This window comes from Coregonus clupeaformis, chromosome 1 (genome assembly GCF_020615455.1).
Source record: "Coregonus clupeaformis isolate EN_2021a chromosome 1, ASM2061545v1, whole genome shotgun sequence".
NCBI classification, from domain to species: domain Eukaryota; kingdom Metazoa; phylum Chordata; class Actinopteri; order Salmoniformes; family Salmonidae; genus Coregonus; species Coregonus clupeaformis.
The window spans coordinates 84,517,880-84,542,643 of record NC_059192.1 but is presented as its reverse complement, the minus strand read 5'-3'; the positions used below and the strand labels follow the sequence as shown (position 1 = coordinate 84,542,643).

General features: G+C 44.7%; 1 protein-coding gene across 3 annotated transcripts in view; it reads left to right on the top strand.

Moving 5' to 3' along the window:
- Positions 1 to 24,764, top strand: part of LOC121575619 (caskin-2) — an 85,330-nt gene that overhangs the window by 38,850 nt on the left and 21,716 nt on the right. For all 3 annotated transcript variants that reach the window (XM_041888843.2, XM_041888857.2, XM_041888851.2), the window contains exons 3-6: positions 6,399 to 6,450; positions 17,011 to 17,108; positions 17,232 to 17,377; positions 18,493 to 18,588. In XM_041888843.2, the coding sequence (XP_041744777.1) occupies positions 6,399 to 6,450; positions 17,011 to 17,108; positions 17,232 to 17,377; positions 18,493 to 18,588 (392 nt within the window). The remainder of the gene's footprint in view (positions 1 to 6,398; positions 6,451 to 17,010; positions 17,109 to 17,231; positions 17,378 to 18,492; positions 18,589 to 24,764) is intronic.

Genomic DNA, 24,764 nt, shown 5'->3' with positions numbered 1-24,764 from the left:
GCGACCAAGCATGTCCCGAAACACCTTGTTCACAAAGGACTGGAAAACGGATGGAGCATTCATCAAACCGTAGGGCATCACCAGGTATTCATAATGCCCCGAGGTTGTGCTCAAACCTGTTTTCCACTCATCCCCTTCCCGAATACGCACCAGGTTGTAGGCACTCCTGAGGTCTAATTTGGTGAAAAAGTGGGCCCCATGCATTGACTCAATCACTGCACGGGCGTAAACCGCCATCTTTCTTCTTCACAAAGAAGAAACTCGAGGAGGCAGGTGAAGTGGAGGGACCCCTGGCGCAGGGACTCGGTGACATATGTTTCCATAGTCTCCGTTTCAGCCTGTGACAGGGGATACACATGACTCCTGGGAGGTACAGCGTCTACCCGAAGGTTTATCGCGCAATCCCCCTCCCGATGAGGTGGTAATTTAGTCGCTTGCGTCTTGGTAAACGCGAGCGCCAGATCATGGTATTCGGGGGGAATGCGCACGGTGGGGATACCGTCTGGACTTTCCACCGTGGTCGCACCAACGGAAACACCTAGACACCTACCCGGACACTCACGCGACCACCCCGTAAGAACCCTCTGCGGCCACGAGAAATTGGGGTTGTGAAGGTCTAACCACGGGATACCCAAGACAACAGGGTAAGCAGGAGACTCAATAATCATAAAGGTGATCTGCTCAACATGCGTCTCCTGCGTAATCATGGTGACTGGTACCGTAACCTCCTTAACCAACCCGGACCCTAATGGTCGACTATCTGATGGGGAGTGGAATGGTTAGGGGAACCAATGAAATGCCTTGACGTCGTGCAAATGCCCTGTCCATAAAATTCCCAGCTGCGCCTGAATTGACTAGCGCCTTACACTGGGAACCTACTAAGTGATCGAGAAAGGAGAGAGATAAAGTACAGTGCGCCGCAAAGGGCTCTGAACACGTTTGGGTGTTCATTACCTGGGGTGATGCGTGAGTACCCTGCCTACCGCCTCCAGACCCAAAATAACGTTTACAGCGCCGTGAGGTGGATTGTCCCTTCGTGCCACCAGAGTGGCACTGTCGCTGTCCTCCTGCTCTCTCTCGACCGGCAGCTCCCCCCAGCTCCATCTGCTCGGGGTCAGAGTCGTCCGAAGTGGGAACGGGCTGACCCCTACCAGGACGTCCTCTGGCTGCTAGCAGATTGTCCAGCCGGATGGCCATGTCCACCAGTTGGGAGAACGATAGCATGGCATCCCGGCAGGCTAGCTCCCGTCGGACCTCCTCCCTTAGGTGGCACCGGAAATGGTCGATTAGGGCCCGCTCGTTCCACCCGGACCCCGCTGCCAGCGTCCGGAACTCCAGCGCGTAGTCCTGAGCGGTCCTCATCCCCTGCCTCAGATGAACCAATCGTTCGCCCGCCTCTCAACCCTCAGGCGGGTGATCAAAAACGGCCCGAAAGAGGTGAGCAAACTCCCCATAGTCCTCCAACGCGGTACCTCCCTCGTTCCACACCGCGTTGGCCCACTCCAGGGCTCTCCCACAAAGGCAGGAAACGAGGACGGATACCTTCTCCCGCTCCCGGGGTGCCGGCCTAATGCTGGAGAAATACAACTCCAATTGGAGTAGGAATCCCCTACATCGCACTGCCGTCCCGTGAAACGCCGGTGGCCGGGAAATCTGGATCCCTCCAGGGGCTGGGGTGTAGGTGGCTGGATCCGGTTGACCAGCTGGTCTCGATAGATTGGATCATCTCCTCTCCAGGCGTTGTATAACCTGAAGAACCCGATCCATCGCTTCCCCCAAGCTGGCCAACATCGAGGAATGCTCCTGGACCCTTGCCACAACTCCAGCCATGCGGTCTTCTCCTGCTGACTCCATATCAGATCAGGGTGAGTGATTCTGTGACAAGGTGTGAAAGAAGGAGTCAGGCGCAGGAGGTAAAATACCGAAGTCCAGAGTTTAGTCCGTTTACATAAATCAAACGCCCAAAGCGTCAATCGAAGCTATACAAGGGAAAACATTCACCTTGGCATAAATACAGAGAATAGTAGCTCAACCGAGCTACATGCTCTCACAACAAACAATCACTCACAAAGACAAGGGAAACAGAGGGAACACTAATACACATACTAATTAGGGGAATGAGCACAAGGTGTGTCTCCCGAGTGGCGCAGTGGTCTAAGGCACTGCATCACAGTGCTAGCTGTGCCACTAGAGATCCTGGTTCGAATCTAGGCTCTGTCGTAGCCGGCCGTGACCGGGAGACCCATGGGGCGGCGCACAATTGGCCCAGGGTAGGGGAGGTAATGGCCGGCAGGGATGTAGCTCAGTTGGTAGAGCATGGCGTTTGCAACGCCAGGGTTGTGGGTTCGATTCCCACGGGGGGCCAGTATTAAAAAATATATATATAAAAAATATAAAAAAATGTATGCACTCACTAACTGTGAGTTGCTCTGGATAAGAGCGTCTGCTAAATGACTAAAATGTAAAATGTGTGTGTGATTGACAAGACATGACAAGTGGAGTGATGAGAATGGGATCGGCAGTAGCTAGTACTCCGGTGATGACGAACGCCGAAGCCTGCCCGAACAAGGAGGGGGTGCAGCCTTGGCGGAAGTCGTGACAGCTTGAGAGGATCTGCAGAGAAGAATGGGAGAAACTCCCTAAATACAGGTGTACCAAGCTTGTAGCGTCATACCCAAGAAGACTTGAGGCTGTAATCACTGCCAAAGGTGCTTCAACAAAGTACTGAGTAAAAGGTCTGAATACTTATGTAAATGTGATAATTTTTATATTTTTTAGCAAACATTTCTAAAAACCAGTTTTTGCTTTGTCTTTATGGGGTATTGTGTGTAGATTGATGAGAAAAACTAACAGTTTAATCCATTTTAGAATAAGGCTGTAACGTAACAAAATGTGGACGAAGTCAAGGGGTCTGAATACTTTCCGAATGCGCTGTAAAGGTGATTTGGCCATTTTAAAACAAAACATGCTCACATACCCCATCACTTCCATAGAATTTTAGCTAGCGGTGACTAAAGTTAGCTGAAGTTTGTAATGGCTGTTTTAAAAAAAACGTAACCATGGATTACAGTTTCTCTTGGCCCATAGACTATGTTAAGGGTGAGGAACCATCTAACATCAAGTTGCAAAATAGTGAACTATTCGTTTTGAATTATTATAGACAACCCACAACATGTTCTTAGAATATTTCCAGACCACTCTGTAATTTTTAAAATGAAATGTTTCAACCAATGCTACATGCCATTGGTAACCATACATGTGTAGAATAAATAAGCCATTTGAATTTCATGGAATTTCATTGAAATAAATTCTACATCCTTTAATTCAAATTAAATTAAAATTCTTCCGGTGGGATGTGGCCAATTAAAATAAAATCCAAATTCAAACATGTAATTGGAAATAAAGAAAAATTCGCTACTCAATTCAGAATTGACCCCAACTTCTAAATTGACCCCAATCCTAGTGTGTGTGTGTTTGTGTGTGTGTGTGTGTGTGTGTGTGTGTGTGTGTGTGTGTGTGTGTGTGTGTACATGCATGTGCTAACGCAGTGTCTTGTCTGGACTTTAGATTTGGTCCAGATAAAGTGTTAGTGGAACACTGCCCTACGTCTGAACTATCCTGTTGCTGCAGAAGCAGGAAATCATCATACAAGAATGGCTGACTTATATGACACACCTCATTCATACTGCTGTGAAGAAAATATGATAACCTTTGGTTGGGTTTAATATCATGGGTCGTCCTATAGCAGTTAGTGAGACAGTAGCCACATTGACAGAGTGAGTCATATGGAGGAGGAATTTGGTTAGTATTCAGATGGAATAGAATAGAAGTTCTCTGTTTCAATGATTGAAACCAATGCCAAGAGAATTTATCTGACAATCAATCTATTCTACTGCTTCTCCCACTCTACTGTGGAACAGATTCACACTCTGATGTGTTTGCATGCACATTGTTGTGCATGGCCCAGTGAGGGAGAGAGAGAGGCCAGTGGACCAGGCAGAATGGTCCCTGCCGAACGAGAGGCTGGGTTGGGGCTCAGTGAGGCTGCAGCTGGGGTCTGAGAGCAGGGCTAGCAGAGGAGTCTATGCCCAGAGAGAGAGAGGTTTTAGACAGAGTGGCTGAGCCTGAGAACGACCCTGGAGCTGGGGGGTAGAAAGTAGGACTGGGTGTAGGACAGTGGAGGTGGGACTGGATTGGAGGAATACGGATAATGTGACTAAATGATTGGCTAAAGGATTGAGAGGAGAAGGCATGGGGCAAGTACTGTCGTTCACCAGACACTTGCGCCCAATACCTGTAGACGAGGTTATGGGGCAAGTGGCAATGTGTCTGTGGGGTAAGTCAACTATTTGGACCGGCAGCCTGGTCAAAGATCTGTATGGGCTTTAGCCATTCAATTCCTCGAACTATTCGTATGTACAGTCACATCCAAATTATTGGCACCCTTGATAAAGATGAGGGAAAAAGACTGTATAAAATAAATAATACAAATACTGAGCTATATTGTATGCTTCCAAAAAATTGGAACATTATTATATTATTTTATACAAAATCTGAGCAGTAGATCTCGGCTTGCATTTTGACTCAGAAAGTGGTCCTCTGTAGCTCAATTGGTAGAGCATGGCGCTTGTAACGCCAGGGTAGTGGGTTCGATCCCCGGGACCACCCATATGTAAAAATGTATGCACACATGACTGTAAGTCGCTTTGGATAAAAGCGTCTGCTAAATGGCATATTATATATTATTATTATTATCTTGACCCAGAAAGGGTTGCTGACCACTGCTATACACTGAGTGTAAAAAACATTAAGAACACCTGCACTTTCCATGACATAGACTGACCAGGTGAAAGTTATGATCCCTTATTGATGTCACTTGTAAAATCCACTTCAATCAGTGTAGATGAAGGGGAGGAGACAGGTTCATCCTTAAGAGTCTATTGACGCACCCGTGAGTCAATTTAAGTAACATAATAAAATAAATCTCCATAAAAATCCTTCAGTTTAAGCTAGAGAAATCCGTTTTTTTGCATGGGCTCAATCCGCATCCACCTATGTCGAGCTCCAGCAGTGTTTCCATATGTTAGCTTAGTACCCCCACCCCCACGCTCAACCGTTTCCCGTGTGTATCAAGAATGGTCCACCACCCAAATGACATCCAACCAATTTAACACAACTTTGGGAAGCGTTGGAGTCACATGGGCCAACATCCCTGTGGAACGCTTTCGACACCTTGTAGAGTCCATGCCCCAACGAATTGAGGCTGTTCTGAGGGCAAAAGGGAGGGTGCGACTCAATATTAGGAAGGTGTTCTTAATGTTTTGTACACTCAGCATATGCATCCTTCTTGAGTGAGAAAGTTAAAGATGCACAAATATCATACCCCCCCAAAAAATGCTATGATATTTGTGCATCTATAACTTTCTCACTCATCATTATCTACGATTAATTCAGGACTATCCGTAATCATGGTAGCATCCACATTAATGTAGGTGTTTAGAAACATGTTATATTCTAATTTACAAAAAGAGTGACTCCAAAATGACACAATACATTATTTAGCATTCATTTCTATTGGGCACAAAATAATCTGAAACACAACCAAAACAAACAGCAAATGCATCCAAATGCATCCAAGCTTGATGTAATCATTGCGTGCTAGGAATATGGGAGCAAACACAAAACGTTTGACTACATTAATACACATACTGTATGTGAATTTGTCCCAATAATTCTGGTCCCCTAAAATGTGGGGACTATGTACAAAAATTGTTGTAATTTCTAAACAGTTCACTCGATATGGATGAAAATAGCCTCAAATTAAAGCTTGCACTTTAACCTCATAATCATTGTATAATTTCAAATCCATATATGTCACTGTCCCAATACTTTTGGAGGTCACTGTATAATCCAAATATTTGGAGCATACAATATGACTCAGTATTTGTATTATTTATTTTATACAGTCTTTTTTGCTCATCTTTATCAAAGGTGCAAATAATTTTGGATGTGACTTTATATTTGTTTGGACAAAACGGCAGGAGTTTGATACAGCAGCAGATCAAACTAAAAGACAAGTAGGAAGGTTACATTGGTGTTTTTCATTTTCATAGGGAAATACTGAGATTTACTTTGTTACCTGGCAAATGTCTGTCGTAAGACCAAATGAAAGCGAAGAGCGAGAGAGAGAGAGAAAGAGTTTGGGGAGCATCCTCCAATGATTCTGATTTGTTATTTCAGGAACGAGTGATGAAGAGAAAGCGAAAGAGAGAAACGTGAGCTCTTGCTGTGAAAACACAGAGACCCTGTCATGATGGAAGATCACTAAGGCATTCTGTTGAAAAAAACAAATATGTCCTTATGTTGTTTTTTCCTCCCTCCCTCCCTCTGTTTTTCAGAGTTGCTGAGTTCCTCAAAGAGGCTGAACGTCAACTATCAGGACTCAGATGGGTAAGACATAAGTGTGTGCATGCGTTAGGGTTGGGTGGTATCCAGATTTTCATACCTTTATACCATTCCTGTACCATACCAGGGGATTTGGTATTACCGGCAGTATTACAAGGGGCAATTTTTTTTTGGGGGGGGCACTTATTTTTTTAGTTAGCCACTTAGCTAGCAAGTTAACAAACCAAATGCATAGCTGGAACCCTGAGCTGGGGATAAAATGACCTGGCGTATATTTCAAAATACCCCAGTATACCGTATACCGCCCAAATCTAGCAAGCGTTAGCCTTAGTTTATTGATGAGTGTGAGTCAGTTTGATGGACTTGTGTGTTCATGTTTGCTGAGGTTTTTCCTCTCTCAACACTTAGTTTGCTCAGAGGAATGCAATCAATGTTTGTAGAGGAAGAGTCACTCAATAACACTTAGTTTGATTGACATGGTCTTTATCGCTACTGACTATTGAAAGTACATACCTGGTGTGGTCTGTGGTCGGTTATTTCATCTGTATCTTGTGTCAATGTAGACTTATTCACCACCCAGTCACACCTGTACACAGACTGACCAGATTGTGTATGTATTTGTTTAAGAGAGAGGGTGATATACAGTGGGGGAAATAAGTATTTAGTCAGCCACCAATAGTGCAAGTTCTCCCACTTAAAAAGATGAGAGAGGCCTGTAATTTTCATCATAGGTAGCGTCAACTATGACAGACAAAATGAGGGAAAAAATCCAGAAAATCACATTGTAGGATTTTTAATGAATTTATTTGCAAATTATGGTGGAAAATAAGTATTTGGTCAATAACAAATGTTTCTCAATACTTTGTTATATACCCTTTGTTGGCAATGACACAGGTCAAACGTTTTCTGTAAGTCTTCACAAGGTTTTCACACACTGTTGCTGGTATTTTGGCCCATTCCTCCATGCAGATCTCCTCTAGAGCAGTGATGTTTTGGGGCTGTCGCTGGGCAACACGGACTTTCAACTCCCTCCAAAGATTTTCTATGGGGTTGAGATCTGGAGACTGGCTAGGCCACTCCAGGACCTTGAAATGCTTCTTACGAAGCCACTCCTTCGTTGCCGGGCGGTGTGTTTGGGATCATTGTCATGCTGAAAGACCCAAACACGTTTCATCTTCAATGCCCTTGCTGATGGAAGGAGGGTTTCACTCAAAATCTCACGATACATGGCCCCATTCATTCTTCCTTTACCACGGATCAGTCGTCCTGGTCCCTTTGCAGAAAAACAGCCCCAAAGCATGATGTTTCCACCCCCATGCTTCACAGTAGGTATGGTGTTCTTTGGATGCAACTCAGCATTCTTTGTCCTCCAAAACGACCGAGTTGAGTTTTTACCAAAAAGTTATATTTTGGTTTCATCTGACCATATGACATTCTCCCAATCCTCTTCTGGATCATCCAAATGCACTCTAGCAAACTTCAGACAGGCCTGGACATGTACTGGCTTAAGCAGGGGGACACGTCTCGCACTGCAGGATTTGAGTCCCTGGCGGCGTAGTGTGTTACTGATGGTAGGCTTTGTTACTTTGGTCCCAGCTCTCTGCAGGTCATTCACTAGGTCCCCCGTGTGGTTCTGGGATTTTTGCTCACCGTTCTTGTGATCATTTTGCCCCACGGGGTGAGATCTTGCGTGGAGCCCCAGATCGAGGGAGATTATCAGTGGTCTTGTATGTCTTCCATTTCCTAATAATTGCTCCCACAGTTGATTTCTTCAAACCAAGCTGCTTACCTATCGCAGATTCAGTCTTCCCAGCCTGGTGCAGGTCTACAATTTTGTTTCTGGTGTCCTTTGACAGCTCTTTGGTCTTGGCCATAGTGGAGTTTGGAGTGTGACTGTTTGAGGTTGTGGACAGGTGTCTTTTATACTGATAACAAGTTCAAACAGGTGCCATTAATACAGGTAATGAGTGGAGGACAGAGGAGCCTCTTAAAGAAGAAGTTACAGGTCTGTGAGAGCCAGAAATCTTGCTTGTTTGTAGGTGACCAAATACTTATTTTCCACCATAATTTGCAAATAAATTCATTAAAAATCCTACAATGTGATTTTCTGGATTTTTTTTCTCAATTTGTCTGTCATAGTTGACGTGTACCTATGATGAAAATTACAGGCCTCTCTCATCTTTTTAAGTGGGAGAACTTGCACAGGGGGCTGACTATATTTATACTTTTTCCCCACTGTATGATAGTGGTGCTGAGGGACTGAAAGGAAGAAGTGGGAGGTGAGCTAACAGTCACCACGAGTCAACACTCAGTCAGGAGAGAGAGAGAGAGAGAGAGAGAGAGAGAGAGAGAGAGAGAGAGAGAGAGAGAGAGAGAGAGAGAGAGAGAGAGAGAGAGAGAGAGAGAGAGAGAGAGAGAGAGAGAGAGAGAGAGAATGTATGACCATATTAGAGACACATATTTCCCTCAGATTACAGCGATCCACAAAGAATTTGAAAACAAACCCAATTTTGATAAACTCCCTTATCTACTGGGTGAAAAACCACAGTGTGCCATCACAGCTGCAAGATTTGTGACCTGTTGCCACAAGAAAAGGTCAACCAGTGAAGAACAAACACCATTGTAAATACAACCCATATTTATGTTTATTTATTTTCCCATTTGTACTTGAACTATTTGCACATTGTTACAACACTGTATATATACATAATATGACATTTGAAATGTCTTTATTCTTTTGAAACTTCTGAGTGTAATGTTTACTGTTAATATTTATTGTTTATTTCCACTTTTGTTTACTATCTACTTCATTTGCTTTGGCAATGTTAACATACGTTTCCCATGCCAATAAAGCCCTTAAATTGAAATTGAATTGAATTGAGAGAGAGAGAGAGGGAGAGAGAGAGAGAGAGATTAATCAAAGAACAACCCTGACCCTGGAATCCCATGCCAACCCAAGGAAGTCCTACTGGCCAAAAACTGGTTGAATCAACGTTGTTTCCATGTAATTTCCACCCATAAATTTAATTTGATGACGTTAAATCAACTTGGAAAACAGATAGGATTTGCAAAAAGTAATCAACTTAAGGGACTTTCGCCTTTATTTCTACCATCCTAAATCCAATGACAAGGTGGCATTTTTGGTTGATTTCACATTTAATTCATGTTAGTTGACAACTCAGCCAAACCTAAATCAAAACTAGACGTTGAACTGACATCTGTGCCCAGTGGGGTGTCTCTGAGAGAGAGAGAGAGAGAGAGAGAGAGAGAGAGAGAGAGAGAGAGAGAGAGAGAGAGAGAGAGAGAGAGAGAGAGAGAGAGAGAGAGAGAGAGAGAGAGAGAGAGAGAGAGAGAGAGAGAGAGAGAGAGAGAGAGAGAGAGAGAGAGAGAGAGAGAGAGAGAGAGAGAGAGAGAGAGAGAGAGAGAGAGAGAGAGAGAGAGAGAGAGAGAGAGAGAGAGAGAGAGAGAGAGAGAGAGAGAGAGAGAGAGAGAGAGAGAGAGAGAGAGAGAGAGAGAGAGAGAGAGAGAGAGAGAGAGAGAGAGAGAGAGAGAGAGAGAGAGAGAGAGAGAGAGAGAGAGAGAGAGAGAGAGAGAGAGAGAGAGAGAGAGAGAGAGCAGACCTCTTCATTAAATAACCCCACAGACGAGCAAGCGGAAAGTCAACTTCCCAGCACAGAGTACTACTCCCTCATTGAAATCAAAGATACATTCACCCAGCTGGAGGTAAGGCAGGTGGAGCTGGAACAGCAGGTGATTACACTCCAGTCAGCACAGACCCAGACAACAGTCCAGCACAACAACACCCCCTTAACTAGACCTGGAGAGCTGGAGGTAGAGAGAGACATGTCTGCACTCTGGACTGTGGACTGTGGTGAGACAACATCAACAGGAGAAAGAGCAGGAGCAGAACAGAGCACTACAGGAGAGGATCAGAGTGCTGGAGGAGAAGGTGAGAACAATGAAGGGTGACAGAGAACAGCCCATTAGAGAGCTGGCCACCCCTGCAGAGAAGCCAGCAGAACAGCCCACCTCAGATCCTGACCAAAGTCTCGACACCGCATCAGAACAGTACACCTGTCACGATCGCCGAAATGAGCGGACCAAGGCGCAGCGTGATATGCGTACATCTTTTTAATAGTGTACTGGCAACACGATACAAAATACAAAACAACAAACGAAACGTGAAGTCCTCGGTTAACAACACAAACCAACACGGAACAAGATCCCACAAAACACAAGAGCACAACAGGCTGCCTAAGTATGGTCCCAATCAGAGACAACAAGCAACAGCTGATTCTCGTTGCCTCTGATTGAGAACCACCCCGGCCAACCTAGAAAACACATGAACTAGAAACAGAACATAGAACACAAAACATAGACCCTACACACCCTGGCTCAACATATAAGAGTCCCCAGAGCCAGGGCGTGACACTGGAGCTGGACTGGACATCGGTGGAGCGGATTGCTTAGGCTCCGGTGTGGAGCAGCTGACCGGTACCTGACCAGGCACCGGTGAAACAGGCACGGGCTGTGCCGGACTGACGACGCGCACCACAGGCTTGGGTGCGGGAGCAGGGACGGGCCGGACCGGGCTGGCGACGCGCACCACAGACTTGGTGCGGGGAGCAGGAATGGGCCGGACCGGGCTGACGAAGCGCACCACTGGCTTGGTGCGGGGAGCAGGAACAGGCCGGGCTGGGCTGACGACGCGCACCATTGGCTTGGTGCGGGGAGCAGGAATGGGCCGGACCGGGCTGACGAAGCGCACCACTGGCTTGGTGCGGGGAGCAGGAACAGGCCGGGCCGGGCTGACGACGCGCACCATAGGTTTGGTGCGGGGAGCAGGAACAGGCCGGGCCGGGCTGGCGACGCGCACCATTGGCTTGGTGCGGGGAGCAGGAACGGGCCGGACCGGGCTGGCGACGCGCACCATAGGCTTGGTGCAGGGAGCAGGAACAGGCCGGGCCGGGCTGGCGACGCGCACCATTGGCTTGGTGCGGGGAGCAGGGACGGGCTGGACCGGGCTGACGAAGCGCACCACTGGCTTGGTGCGAGGAGCAGAAACAGGCCGGGCCGGGCTGGCGACGCGCACCACAGGCTTGGTGCGGGGAGCAGGAACAGGCCGGGCTGGCGACGCGCACCATTGGCTTGGTGCGAGGGGCAGGAACAGGCCGGGCCGGGCTGGCGACGCGCACCATTGGCTTGGTGCGAGGGCCAGGAACAGGCCGGGCCGGGCTGGCGACGCGCACCATTGGCTTGGTGCGAGGGGCAGGAACAGGCCGGGCCGGGCTGGCGACGCGCACCATTGGCTTGGTGCGAGGGGCAGGAACAGGCCGGGCCGGGCTGGCGACGCGCACCATAGGCTTGGTGCGAGGGGCAGGAACAGGCCGGGCCGGGCTAGCGACGCGCACCACAGGCTTGGTGCGAGGGGCAGGAACAGGCCGGGCCGGGCTGGCAACGCGCATTACAGGCTTGGTGCGAGGGACAGGAACAGGCCGGACCGTACTGGGAACACACACCACTGGCCTTGTGTGGGGATCAGGAACGGGCCGGACCGGACTGGTAACACACCTCAGTACCTCTCGCCGTGCCTCTACTGACCAATGGCCCCCGTAACCTGGTGGGCTTCTCTCCTCGTCCACAAACTCGCCCTTTATCTGCCTCCAGCAGCCCCGTCGTCCATGCCATGTGCCCCCCCCAAAAAATTTATTGGGGGTGCCTCTCGCCTGTCCGACGACGGCCCGGTTGGCGCCGCTTCTCCTCTCCTGCCTGGGTCTCCCCCTTCATCGCCCTCCGGTAACGGATGGCCTCCTCCTCCGTGATCTGCCCCCAACCGAGGAGGACATCCACTAACGTTATCTCCGGCGTTTGCTCCTGGACACGCTGCTTGGTCCTGTATTGGTGGGATCTTCTGTCACGATCGTCGAAATGAGCGGACCAAGGCACAGCGTGATATCCGTAAATCTTTTTAATAGTGTACTAGCAACACGATACAAAATACAAAACAACAAACGAAACGTGAAGTCCTCGGTTAACAACACAAACCAACACGGAACAAGATCCCACAAAACACAAGAGCACAACAGGCTGCCTAAGTATGGTCCCAATCAGAGACAACAAGCAACAGCTGATTCTCGTTGCCTCTGATTGAGAACCACCCCGGCCAACCTAGAAAACACATGAACTAGAAACAGAACATAGAACACAAAACATAGACCCTACACACCCTGGCTCAACATATAAGAGTCCCCAGAGCCAGGGCGTGACAACACCCTAGACCCTGACCATAGCCTCGACATCACTGCCGGACAAACAAATGAAGAACCCCAAGCCCAGGGGATCCCAACCCCTCTGAGCACCCCCACTGTCAGCCACCTTGATTGTACTCCTAATGGACTCAAACGGGAAATACATACAAGAAAATAAACGTTTTCCCAAACACACAGTGTCTAAACTCTGGTGTCCAAACACCCAGCGTGCCCTAGACCTTCTGTCTGAGGACCAACTAGGATCACCCAGCCACATAATAATACACACAGGCACAAACGACCTGAGAACACAGCAGGAAAGGGTGGCCACAGCACTCAATGGAGTGATAGAAAAAGCTTCTTCTACTTTCCCCAACGCACAAGTGGTTATCTCAACCCTGCTACCACGAAAATACTTCCACCCTGCTACCATACAGCAGGTAAACGCAAGTATTTCCTGTGACTGTGCCTCAAAACCAAATGTCTACCTGGCCCATCACTCCACCCTGGACTTGAACAGCCTTTACGACCAGGTCCACCTATACAAGGCAGCAGTGCCCACCTTCGCCCGGACCCTAAAATATATCGCCCTCAACCGCAGACCCAACACCTCACACAGGAGCAACAGATCAACAGACACCCCGCCCAGACCAGCGAGACACTCTCCCAGACCTGTGGGACCCCCCGTTTAAAAATGTCTAACAGAAAACCGAAGAAAAGTAACAACAATTACAAATGGTTTGATGAAGAATGCAAAAACCTAAGAAAGAAATTGAGAAACCTATCCAACCAAAAACATAGAGACCCAGAAAACCTGAGCCTACACCTTCACTTTGGTGAATCACTAAAACAATACAGAAATACAATACGGAAAAAGAAGGAACAGCATGTCAGAAATCAGCTCAATGTAATTGAAGAATCCATAGACTCTAACCACTTCTGGGAAAATTGGAAAACAAACAACAACACAAAGAGCTATCTATCCAAAACGGAGGTGTATGGGTAAACCACATCTCCAATCTTTTTGGCCCTATAACAAAGAACAAACAGCAAAAAAATATACATGATCAAATGCAAATCTTAGAATCAACTATTAAAGACTACCAGAACACACTGGATTCTCCAATTACATTGAATGAACTACAGGACAAAATACAAACCCTCCAACCCAAAAAGGCCTGTGATGTTGATGGTTTCCTCAATGAAATGATAAAATATACAGACCACAAATTCCAATTGGCTATACTTAAACTCTTTAACATCATCTTTAGCTCTGGCATCTTCCCCAATATTTGGAACCAAGGACTGATCACCCCAATCCACATTTTAACATTTTAGTCATTTAGCAGACGCTCTTATCCAGAGCGACTTACAGTTAGTGAGTGCATACATTTTATTTTTTTCATACACAAAAGTGGAGACAAATTTGACCCTAATAACTACCATGGGATATGCGTCAACAGCAACCTTGGGAAAATCCTCTGCATTATCATTAACAGCAGTTCATTTCCTCAGTGAAAACAATGTACTGAGCAAATGTCAAATTGGCTTCTTACCAGATTACCGTACGACAGACCAAGTATTCACCCTGCACACCCTAATTGACAAACAAAACAAAACAAAGGCAAAGTCTTCTCATGCTTTGTTGATTTCAAAAAACTCAATTTGGCATAAGGGTCTGCTATACAAATTGATGGAAAGTGGGGTTGGGGGAAAAACATACGACATTATAAAATCCATGTACACAAACAACAAGTGTGCGGTTAAAATTGGCAAAAAACACACACATTTCTTTCCACAGGGCCGTGGGGTGAGACAGGGATGCAGTTTAAGCCCCACCCTCTTCAACATATATATCAACGAATTGGCGAGGACACTAGAACAGTCTGCAGCACCCGGCCTCACCCTACTAGAATCTGAAGTCAAATGCCTACTGTTTGCTGATGATCTGGTGCTTCTGTCACCAACCAAGGAGGGCCTACAGCAGCACCTAGATCTTCTGCACAGATTCTGTCAGACCTGGGCCCTGACAGTAAATCTCAGTAAGACAAAAATAATGGTGTTCCAAAAAAGGTCCAGTTGCCAGGACCACAAATACAAATTCCATCTAGACACCGTTGCCCTAGAGCACATAAAAAACTATACATACCTCGGCCGAAACATCAGCGCCACAGGTAACTTCCACAAAGCTGTGAACGATCTGAGAGACAAGGCAAGAAGGGCCTTCTATGCCATCAAAAGGAACATAAAATTCGACATACCAATTAGGATCTGGCTAAAAATACTTGAATCAGTTATAGAACACATTGCCCTTTATGGTTGTGAGGTCTGGGGTCCGCTCACCAACCAAGAATTCACAAAATGGGACAAACACCAAATTGAGACTCTGCATGCAGAATTCTGCAAATATATCCTCTGTGTACAACAAAAAACACAAAATAATGCATGCAGAGCAGAATTAGGCCGATACCCGCTAATTATCAAAATCCAGAAAAGAGCCGTTAAATTCTGTAACCACTTAAAAGGAAGCGATTCCCAAACCTTCCATAACAAAGCCATCACCTACAGAGAGATGAACTTGGAGAAGAGTCCCCTAAGCAAGCTGGTCCTGGGGCTCTGTTCACAAACACAAACAGAGCCCCAGGACAACAACACAATTAGACACAACCAAATCATGAGAAAACAAAAAGAGAATTACATGACACATTGGAAAGTATTTACAAAAAAACAGAGCAAACTAGAATGCTATTTGGCCCTAAACAGAGAGTACACAGTGGCAGAATACCTGACCACTGTGACTGACCCAAACTTAAGGAAAGCTTTGACTATGTACAGACTCAGTGAGCATAGCCTTGCTATTGAGAAAGGCTGCCGTAGGCAGACCTGGCTCTCAAGAGAAGACAGGCTATGTGCACACTTCCCACAAAATGAGGTGGAAACTGAGCTGCACTTTCTAACCTCCTGCCAAATGTATGACCATATTAGAGACACATATTTCCCTCAGATTACACAGATCCACAAATAATTTGAAAACAAACCCAATTTTGATAAACTCCCTTATCTACTGGGTGAGATACCACAGTGTGCCATCACAGCAGCAAGATTTGTGACCTGTTGCCACAAGAAAAGGGCAACCAGTGAAGAACAAACACCATTGTAAAAACAACCCATATTTATGTTTATTTATTTTCCCATTTGTACTTTAACTAGTTACACATTGTTACAACACTGTATATAGACATAATATGACATTTGAAATGTCTTTATTCTTTTGGAACTTCTGAGTGTAATGTTTACTGTTAATATTTATTGTTTATTTCCACTTTTGTTTACTATCTACTTCACTTGCTTTACATTTTAGTCATTTAGCAGACACTCTTATTCAGAGCGACTTACAGTTAGTGAATGCATCCGAATGCAACCACCCGTACGTAAAATGTATGACTGTAAGTCGCTTTGCATAAAAGCGTCTTCTAAATGGCATGTATTTTAGAAGGATAGCTCTGAGTGAGCGCTGTATTACTGTCCTTGATACTGCAGGCATTCAGTGAACCAGCACTGAACCCAGTCCCCTGACACACACACACATACACACAAGTACATTTCACAGCACTCTCCCATACTTGAGTTGAAATACTATTATCCCAAATACATTTTTCCCCCAGCTTGTTGATACTAAATTGCTAGGGATGTTGTGGTTCTTGGGGTCCATCTTAAATTGGACCCTATTACCTGCATAGTGCACTACTTTTGACCAGGGCCCATATAGGGAATAGGGTGCCATTTGGGATAACCTTGGTCAGAGTTTGTACCCTGTGTAGATGGTTATGTTTGCACCCTGGTCCTTGGTTTACAGTTGGGACTGGAACAGTGGAGGTGTCTGGGTTCCATGGCTGGTAGTAATTCAACAGTCGACTGTTGTCTAGAACACCCTGCTCTCCAGGAATGAAGGGCCCAAATGTATGCATTTAATTTGTCCCTCGGTGGGATATACTGCCCCCTGACACACACACATGCACACACACCGTCCTGCCATCGTCTGCTAGTGTGTTCTGATGAGGGCTCACCTCCTATAAAGTCATCAGGTAGATTTATAACCTCTCATTCCGGACTATGGCAGACTCATTTCACCCTGGAAAACCTCCACAACTACCTAGGAGTGGAAGGACTCTCCCTACACCAGGCACTGCTGGACAGTACTGGCAATATAGAGGCTGTATGGTGTATGGAGGCTGTACACGCTTCCAGAATATTCCTAAAAAATTACTGTAGTAGTAGTAACAACAGAGTGGATGGAACAATATTCATTCTCTCTCTCTACCTCTCTCTGTACCTCTCTCTCTCTCTTCCCGCTCAGGTTTTCAGCGTTACACCATGCAGCTCTAACGGGCACCACTGAGCTGCTGTCTCTACTACTGGAGGCTCAAGCCACTGTGGACATCAAAGACACCAATGGTGACAAGTTATACGCCACTTATTTTGGTAAACAAAACAAAAGCCAGTCCTGAATTGCACATTACATTATTAATGCTTTCTCTCTCTCTCTCTATCTCTATATATATATATCTATCTATCTAGGTATGCGTCCGCTCCACTACGCAGCGTGGCAGGGTAAAGCTGACTCTGTGTTGCTGCTACTAAGAGCTGGAGCCTCAGTTAACACACCGTCACAGGACGGACAGATACCTCTACACCTGTCTGCACAGTATGGACACTACCAGGTGGTGAGTACACACACATGAACACACAAACGCAGACAGACACATGCACGCACACACACACAAATGACCCTTATCAACTCAGAGACATGGTTCGATATTTGGCCGGATTACACACTGGTCTAACTGTAAGTCGCTCTGGATAAGAGCGTCTGCTAAATGACTAAAATGTAAATGTAAAATGTAAGAGGCCTCACCACACACACCTTCACTCAGTGTCAGTAAGTGTCTATATAGTGTTTCCAGGTGTGACAGCGTGACACAGATTGTGTACGTTAGGGGTCAGGGTGAGTGAAAGGAGAGGGCAGCCAACCCTACAGAGCTCTATAGGAACTACATGACGTGATCAGGTCAGCAGTGGGTTCCCTGGGTGACATATTGAGACTAATGGGAGGAAGAAGGAATATGTGTATTGGGTGTCTTTAACACCCAAGTAGGGAGTCTTCCTGAGAGGTGTGTTCACACACACACACACCAACACACACACGCACCCACACACACATCAAACAAACACACACGCACAGCATAACTGGTCATGGAGACTACTGAGGTATTGTATTGTGTGTGGACAAAGCAGGAACATTAACAAAGCCAGAGGTATTTCTCTGTAATGGATAGGGTTGCAAAATTACAGGAATTTTCTATAAATTCCCTGGTTTTCCTGAAATCCTGGTTGGAGGATTCTGGATTTCCTGCATATTCCCTTCTGATTCTGGGAATCCTCCAACCGGGATATCGGGAAAACCAGGGAATTTACTGACCCTAGTAATGGAAGCCCTGCTAGCACTACTGATTTAGCCCTGAGCGAAGATCCTGCTGCCTCTCTCTCTGCTTGCTGTGGTGATGAAATGTCAGAATGTTATGTCTCTCTCTCTCTCTCTCTCTCTCTCTCTCTCTCTCTCTCTCTCTCTCTCTCTCTCTCTCGCTCTCTCTCTCTCTCTCTCTCTCTCTCTCTCTCTCTCGCTCTCTCTCTCTCTCTTTCTCTCTATCTTTCTCTCTATATCTCTCTCTTTCTCTCTCTCTCTCTCTCTCTCTCTCTCTCTCTCTCTCTCCTCTCTCTCTCTCTCTCTCTCTCTCTCTCTCTCTCTCTCTCTCTCTCCTTCCCACTCTCTCTCCATCAGTCTGAGATGTTACTCCAGCACCAGTCTAATCCCTGTCTGTTGAACAAGGCCAACAAGACCCCCCTGGACCTGGCCTGTGAGTTTGGCAGACTCAAGGTGAGTCAGTGTGTGTGTTTGTGTGTTTTATGGTAAGCATATGTGTGTGTAGCAGAGGAGGCTGGTGGGTAGAGATGTAGGAGAACAGTCTCATTGCAATGGATGGAATGGATAGTATGGAAAGGTATCAAACACATCTAACACATGGTTTCCATGTGTTTGATACCGTTCAATTAATTTAATTCCAGATATTACAATGAGCCCATTCATGGCTTGGTTTTTGCTCTGACATGCACTGTCAACTGTGGGACCTTATATAGACAAGTGTGTGCCTTTCCAAATCATGTCAAATCAATTGAATTTACAACAGGTGGACTCCAATCAAGTTGTAGAAACATCTCAAGGGTGATCAATGGAAACAGGATGCACCTGAGCTCAATTTCGAGTATCATAGCAAAGGGTCTGAATACTTATGTAAATAATGTATTTCTGTTTTTTTATTTTTAATACATTTGCAAAAATTTCTAAAAACCTGTTTTCGCTTTGTCATTATGGGGTATTGTGTGTAGATTGCTGAGGATTCTTTTTTATGTAATCCATTTTAGAATAAGGCTGTAACATAACAACATTTGGAAAAAGTCAAGGGGTCTGAATACTTTCTGAAGGCACTGTATCTATAGCAGAACAGCAATGATCAAATGTTCAAATACATTTACAGAACTTCTGATCATTTTCTTGCCCTTGTATTAGACCAGCCTTTGCAAAACATTAAATACAGATGTCACCAGTGAACTCAAAATTCACTGTTAAGTGTTATGTTCACAGAATATTAACACATTATTTTCATCAGAAGATAAATGTGTGCAGTTGTATTCACTATTTCCGGCAATCAGTAAATACTACTGCACGAAATTCTAAATCACCCCATCAGTCTCATACCATGTACAATATATGGAAAGATCTCTAGGCAATGGGGACCGTCTAATTGTTCAGAGTTTTTACAATAGTCCGGACATGCAGAGATGCAGAGAATAAAATTGGGTTACTTCTAAGTAACTTTGGTTTACTCCTAAGTCATCATCTTCAACATTCCATTACAGAGCTTTGCTTTGGTGTGGATTGAGGCCTATATTTTAATATCAGTTTTGTTCCTCCATTGTATTCACCTTTCCTTATTTCTATTGTGGATAGTGTTTCTGTGCACCAATGGAACGTCTACAAAACGATGAGCAAACCAGCCTATCTATTGAATACATGGAATTGGATTGTGATTAATGAATCCTGCATGAACCCTGCACACAGTGTGCTTATTTTTTATTGGAATGTTTATCGGGAATAATATTTGATTTGAAGTGTGTGAAGTTTGTTTAGTGAAATATGCAAAATAATTAAGGTAAATGCCAAGAGTGTGCAAAGATGTCATCAAGGCAAAGGGTGGCTATTTGAAGAATCTCAAATATAAAATATATTTTGATTTGTTTAACACTTTTTTGGTTACTACATGATTCCATATGTGTTATTTCATAGTTTAGATGTCTTCACTATTATTCTACAATGTAACAAATAGTAAAAAATTAAGAAAAACCCTTGAATGAGTAGGAGTGTCCAAATTTTGACTGGTAGTGGACATGCCACAATACCTCCCTGTTTAACCCACACTTAACCCTCACATCCCATAGACATTACAGTGATCAAAGGCCAGTTTAAGTGGTGATAGTGTGTGTGAGTGTGTGTATATTTGTCCATGTCTCACAGAGGGTGTGTGATGGATAGAGGGGGAGGCCTGTGTCAAACACCTCACATTGCTTAGATGAACTACCAGCTAAAATAAGCCTGTTTCAGCTAAAGGGAAATGGGTTTCAGTTCTGCTTCCCCGGACAGGCACACACAAATACGCATGCACACACGCACACACTCTCTCACACACATGCACACACACACACAAATGCACACACACACACTCTCTCTCACTCACACACACACACACTGATGCATACACGCAGGCACACATACAAACTCACACACACACACACACACACACACACACACTGATGCATGCACATAGGCGTACACACATACACAAGTGAGAGGGATTTTGCAGTGCAGTACAGTATGTTTCTCTGTCACAGTTGTCATGAAGTCTTGTCATGAAATGTATAGCTGGCCCTGTTTTTTAGACTTAGCCAAAGTTGAATTCACACACACACGCAGGCACGCACGCAAGACAGACAGACACACACACACACACACACACACACACACGTCTGTGTAATCTTCTGGCCCTGTGAATAGCAGAACAACAGGCTTTAAGCTGTAACGCTGAGTCAGTTAAGGTCTTTATTACTCTCTCTCTCCCCCTTCCCCCCCTCTCAGTAAGCGTCTTTGTTACTGTACTAGGGGTATCTTTAGACACCCAGCGCATGGACAGTTTCTGGGCAGGTTTTATGTGCACTTAGGTGGCCCCATAAAATGTACATGTATGGAATACACAAGTGGTGTAAAGTACTTAAGTATAAATACTTTAAAGTACTACTTAAATCGTTTTTTGGGGTATCTGTACTTTACTTTACTATTTATAGTTTTGACTACTTTTACTTTTACTTCACTACATTCCTAAAGAAAATAATGTACTTTTTCCTCCATACATTTTCCCTGTCACCCAAAAGTACTCGTTACATTTCGAATGCTTAGCAGGACAGGAAAATGGTCCAATTCACGCAATTATCAAGAAAACATCCCTGGTTATCCCTACTGCCTCTGATCTGATGGACTCACTAAACACAAATTCTTCGTTTGTGAATGATGTCTGAGTGTTGGAGTGTGTCCCTCGCTATCTGTAAATTTAAATAACAAGGAATTTGTGCAGTCTGGTTTGCTCAATATAAAGTATGTGACATTATTTATACTTTTACTATTGATACTTAAGTATATATTAGCAATTACATGGACTCTTGATACTTAAATATATTTAAAACCAAATACTCAAGTAGTATTTTACTAGGTGACTTTCACTTTTACTTGAGTCATTTTCTATTAAGGTATCTTTACTTTTACTCAAGTATGACGATTGGGTACTTTTCCCACCACTGGAATACACAAATTAAAGGTATCCATTTTGACTTTCACTGATACTGTGATGCTTATCTCTGTCTCTGTTTTTATGTCTCTGTTTCTCCATCCTTTCATCTCTCTCTTTGGCTCCTTTACACTTCACCTCTTCTATATCTCTACACCAGGGGTGTCAAACGTACGGCCCGCGGGCCGGATCAGGCCCGCAAACGGGTTTAATCCGGCCCGCGAGATGATTTAGAATTTTTGTTTTTTTTGTTTTTGTAAAGTATAAAAATGCGCTGCAATTTTTCAATAAAATAAACTGCTGTTCCAATTGCGTCCACTGGATGGCGCAATAGCAATTGTGTTAAGCAAGCAAACTGTTTATACCGGGGCAGAGCAAGTAGGTCAAGCACGTGCAGCCAATGAGCTACTTTGTTTTGCCCGCGATATTTATTACGGCTTCTACTTTTAATATTATGTGCTTTGGCACCCTCATTGCCCCAATATGTCTCTGTCAAAAAAGAGAAAAGTGGACGCAGAGTGCAGAGTGTTCCAAGAAAAATGGTCATCCTATTTATTCACGGAATTGAATGGGAAAGCTGTATGTTTGGTGTGTTCAGAGCATGTTGCAGTGCTGAAAGAATATAACCTTCGTCGCCACTATGTGAGTCTTCATGCCGACAAATATGACAACTTTCAAGGACAGCGGAGATGAGAGAAGGAGAATGAACTGTTGGCGGGTCTGAAGAAACAGCAGTCTGTGTTTACTCACAGCCGAGACATCAGTGACGCTGCAGTGAAAGCTAGCTACCTCATTGCTAATGAAATCGCAGTGGCTTCAAAACCATTTAGTGAGGGTGAATTTGTAAAAACATGCATGATGAAGGCAGCGGAGATTGTGTGCCCTGAAAAGCGGCAGGCTTTTGCAAATATCAGCCTGACAAGAAACACAGTTGCAGACAGGATTTCCGATCTTTCAGTGGATTTGGACAGCCAGTTGAAGCAAAAAGTAAAGTCATTTATTGTGTTTCGGTTGCAATTGATGAAAGCACGGACATTACAGATGTTGCACAACTGGCCATTTTCATCCGCGGAGTTGATGACACATTGACCGTCACCGAGGAGTTCGTGGAGTTGGTGCCGGTGACAGATACAACGACAGCAGCTGATATTTTTACCGCACTCGTCGGCGGCGCTGGACAGGGTCGGAGTGGACTGGTCCCACGCTGTCAGCCTGGCTACAGATGGTGCGCCCTCAATGATCGGGAAAAAAGCAGGCGTTGTGACAAAGTTCAGAGAGAAAGTGCAATCTGCAAATGGAGGACGTGATTTTTTGACTTTTCACTGTATTTTGCACCAGGAGGCTTTGTGTTGCAAGTCATTAAAGATGGATAACGTCATGAAGGTGGTCATCCAAACTGTTAATTTCATCCGATCCAGAAGCCTGAATCACCGTCAGTTTGACAGCCTTCTCAGAGAGAAAGACCACATCTATGGCCTGCCATACCACACTGAGGTAAGATGGTTAAGCCGAGGTTCTGTGCTGAGGCGTTTCTTTGATTTACGAGAAGAAATTGAACAGTTCATGGAAGAAAAGGGCAAACCAGTGTTAGAATTTCATTCCGCATAATGGATGCAGGACCTTGCATTTATGGTGGATGTTACAGAGCACCTGAATAACTTGAACAAACAGCTGCAAGGTCGCAACAAAGTTGTCACGCAGTATTATGACAGCATACGTTCTTTCAAGTTGAAGCTGTCATTGTGGGAGACGCAACTTGCTTCGGTGGTGATGCAGCTCACTTCCCCTGTCTGAAAAATGTGTGCGCGACCCAACATGTGGCAGACATGAAGCGGTTCAAAGATAAAATAACGGGACTGTTACGGGAGTTTGAGCAACGCTTTCAGATTTATGTTTATATGTTTTTATGTTGATGTGCTATTGTTTTTAATTGATTTTATTTTATTTGTATATTTAACCTATTCTTGACTCTGTGGTTCTTGCACTTGTTTGGGGAACAGGATTTCATTATTTTTATCTACATTTCTGCCTGAGAAATGACACCCTGATATAGTTCTGTGATCTGTGATATACTTCTGTGAATCACTGAGGCATTGTGTGTTTGTGTGTTCTTTGTCCTCAGAACTTTCAAATAACTTGAGGTGTTTTATGATTAATAGTGATGTTGTGCTTTTGGACACTGTCCTCAGGCTCCAGCTTTATGTTTATATGTTTTTATGTTGATGTGCTATTGTTTTTAATTGATTTTATTTTATTTGTATATTTAACCTATTCTTGACTCTGTGGTTCTTGCACTTGTTTGGGGAACAGGATTTCATTATTTTTATCTACATTTCTGCCTGAGAAATGACACCCTGATATAGTTCTGTGATCTGTGATATACTTCTGTGAATCACTGAGGCATTGTGTGTTTGTGTGTTCTTTGTCCTCAGAACTTTCAAATAACTTGAGGTGTTTTATGATTAATAGTGATGTTGTGCTTTTGGACACTGTCCTCAGGCTCCAGCTTTATGTTTATATGTTTTTATGTTGATGTGCTATTGTTTTTAATCGATTTTATTTTATTTGTATATTTAACCTATTCTTGACTCTGTGGTTCTTGCACTTGTTTGGGGAACAGGATTTCATTATTTTTATCTACATTTCTGCCTGAGAAATGACACCCTGATATAGTTCTGTGATCTGTGAAACAGTTCTGTTAATCACTGAGGCATTGTGTGTTTGTGTGTTCTTTTTCTTTAGAATTTTCAAATAAACTTGACGTGTTTTTATGATTAATAGTGATGTTGTGCTTGTACTATTTTGGACACACTGTCCTCAGGCTCCAGCTTTATGTTGTATGTTGATCGGTATTAAAACAAAGAAAACAATCTGAAGTTGTTGTTTTAAGTTATATATACCATGATTTTTTCCGGTCCGGCCCACTTGGGAATAGATTTTCCTCCATGTGGCCCCTGAGCTAAAATGAGTTTGACACCCCTGCTCTACACCCTACTCTCCCTCTCGCTTCCTCCTGTCTCTGTCTGTCTCTCTGTCTCTCTCTCTGTCTGTCTCTCCCTCTGTCTGTCTCTCCCTCGCCCTCTCGCTTCTTCCTGTCTCTGTCTCTCTCTCTCTGTCTCTCTCTCTGTCTCTCCCTCTGTTTGTCTGTCTGTCTCTCACT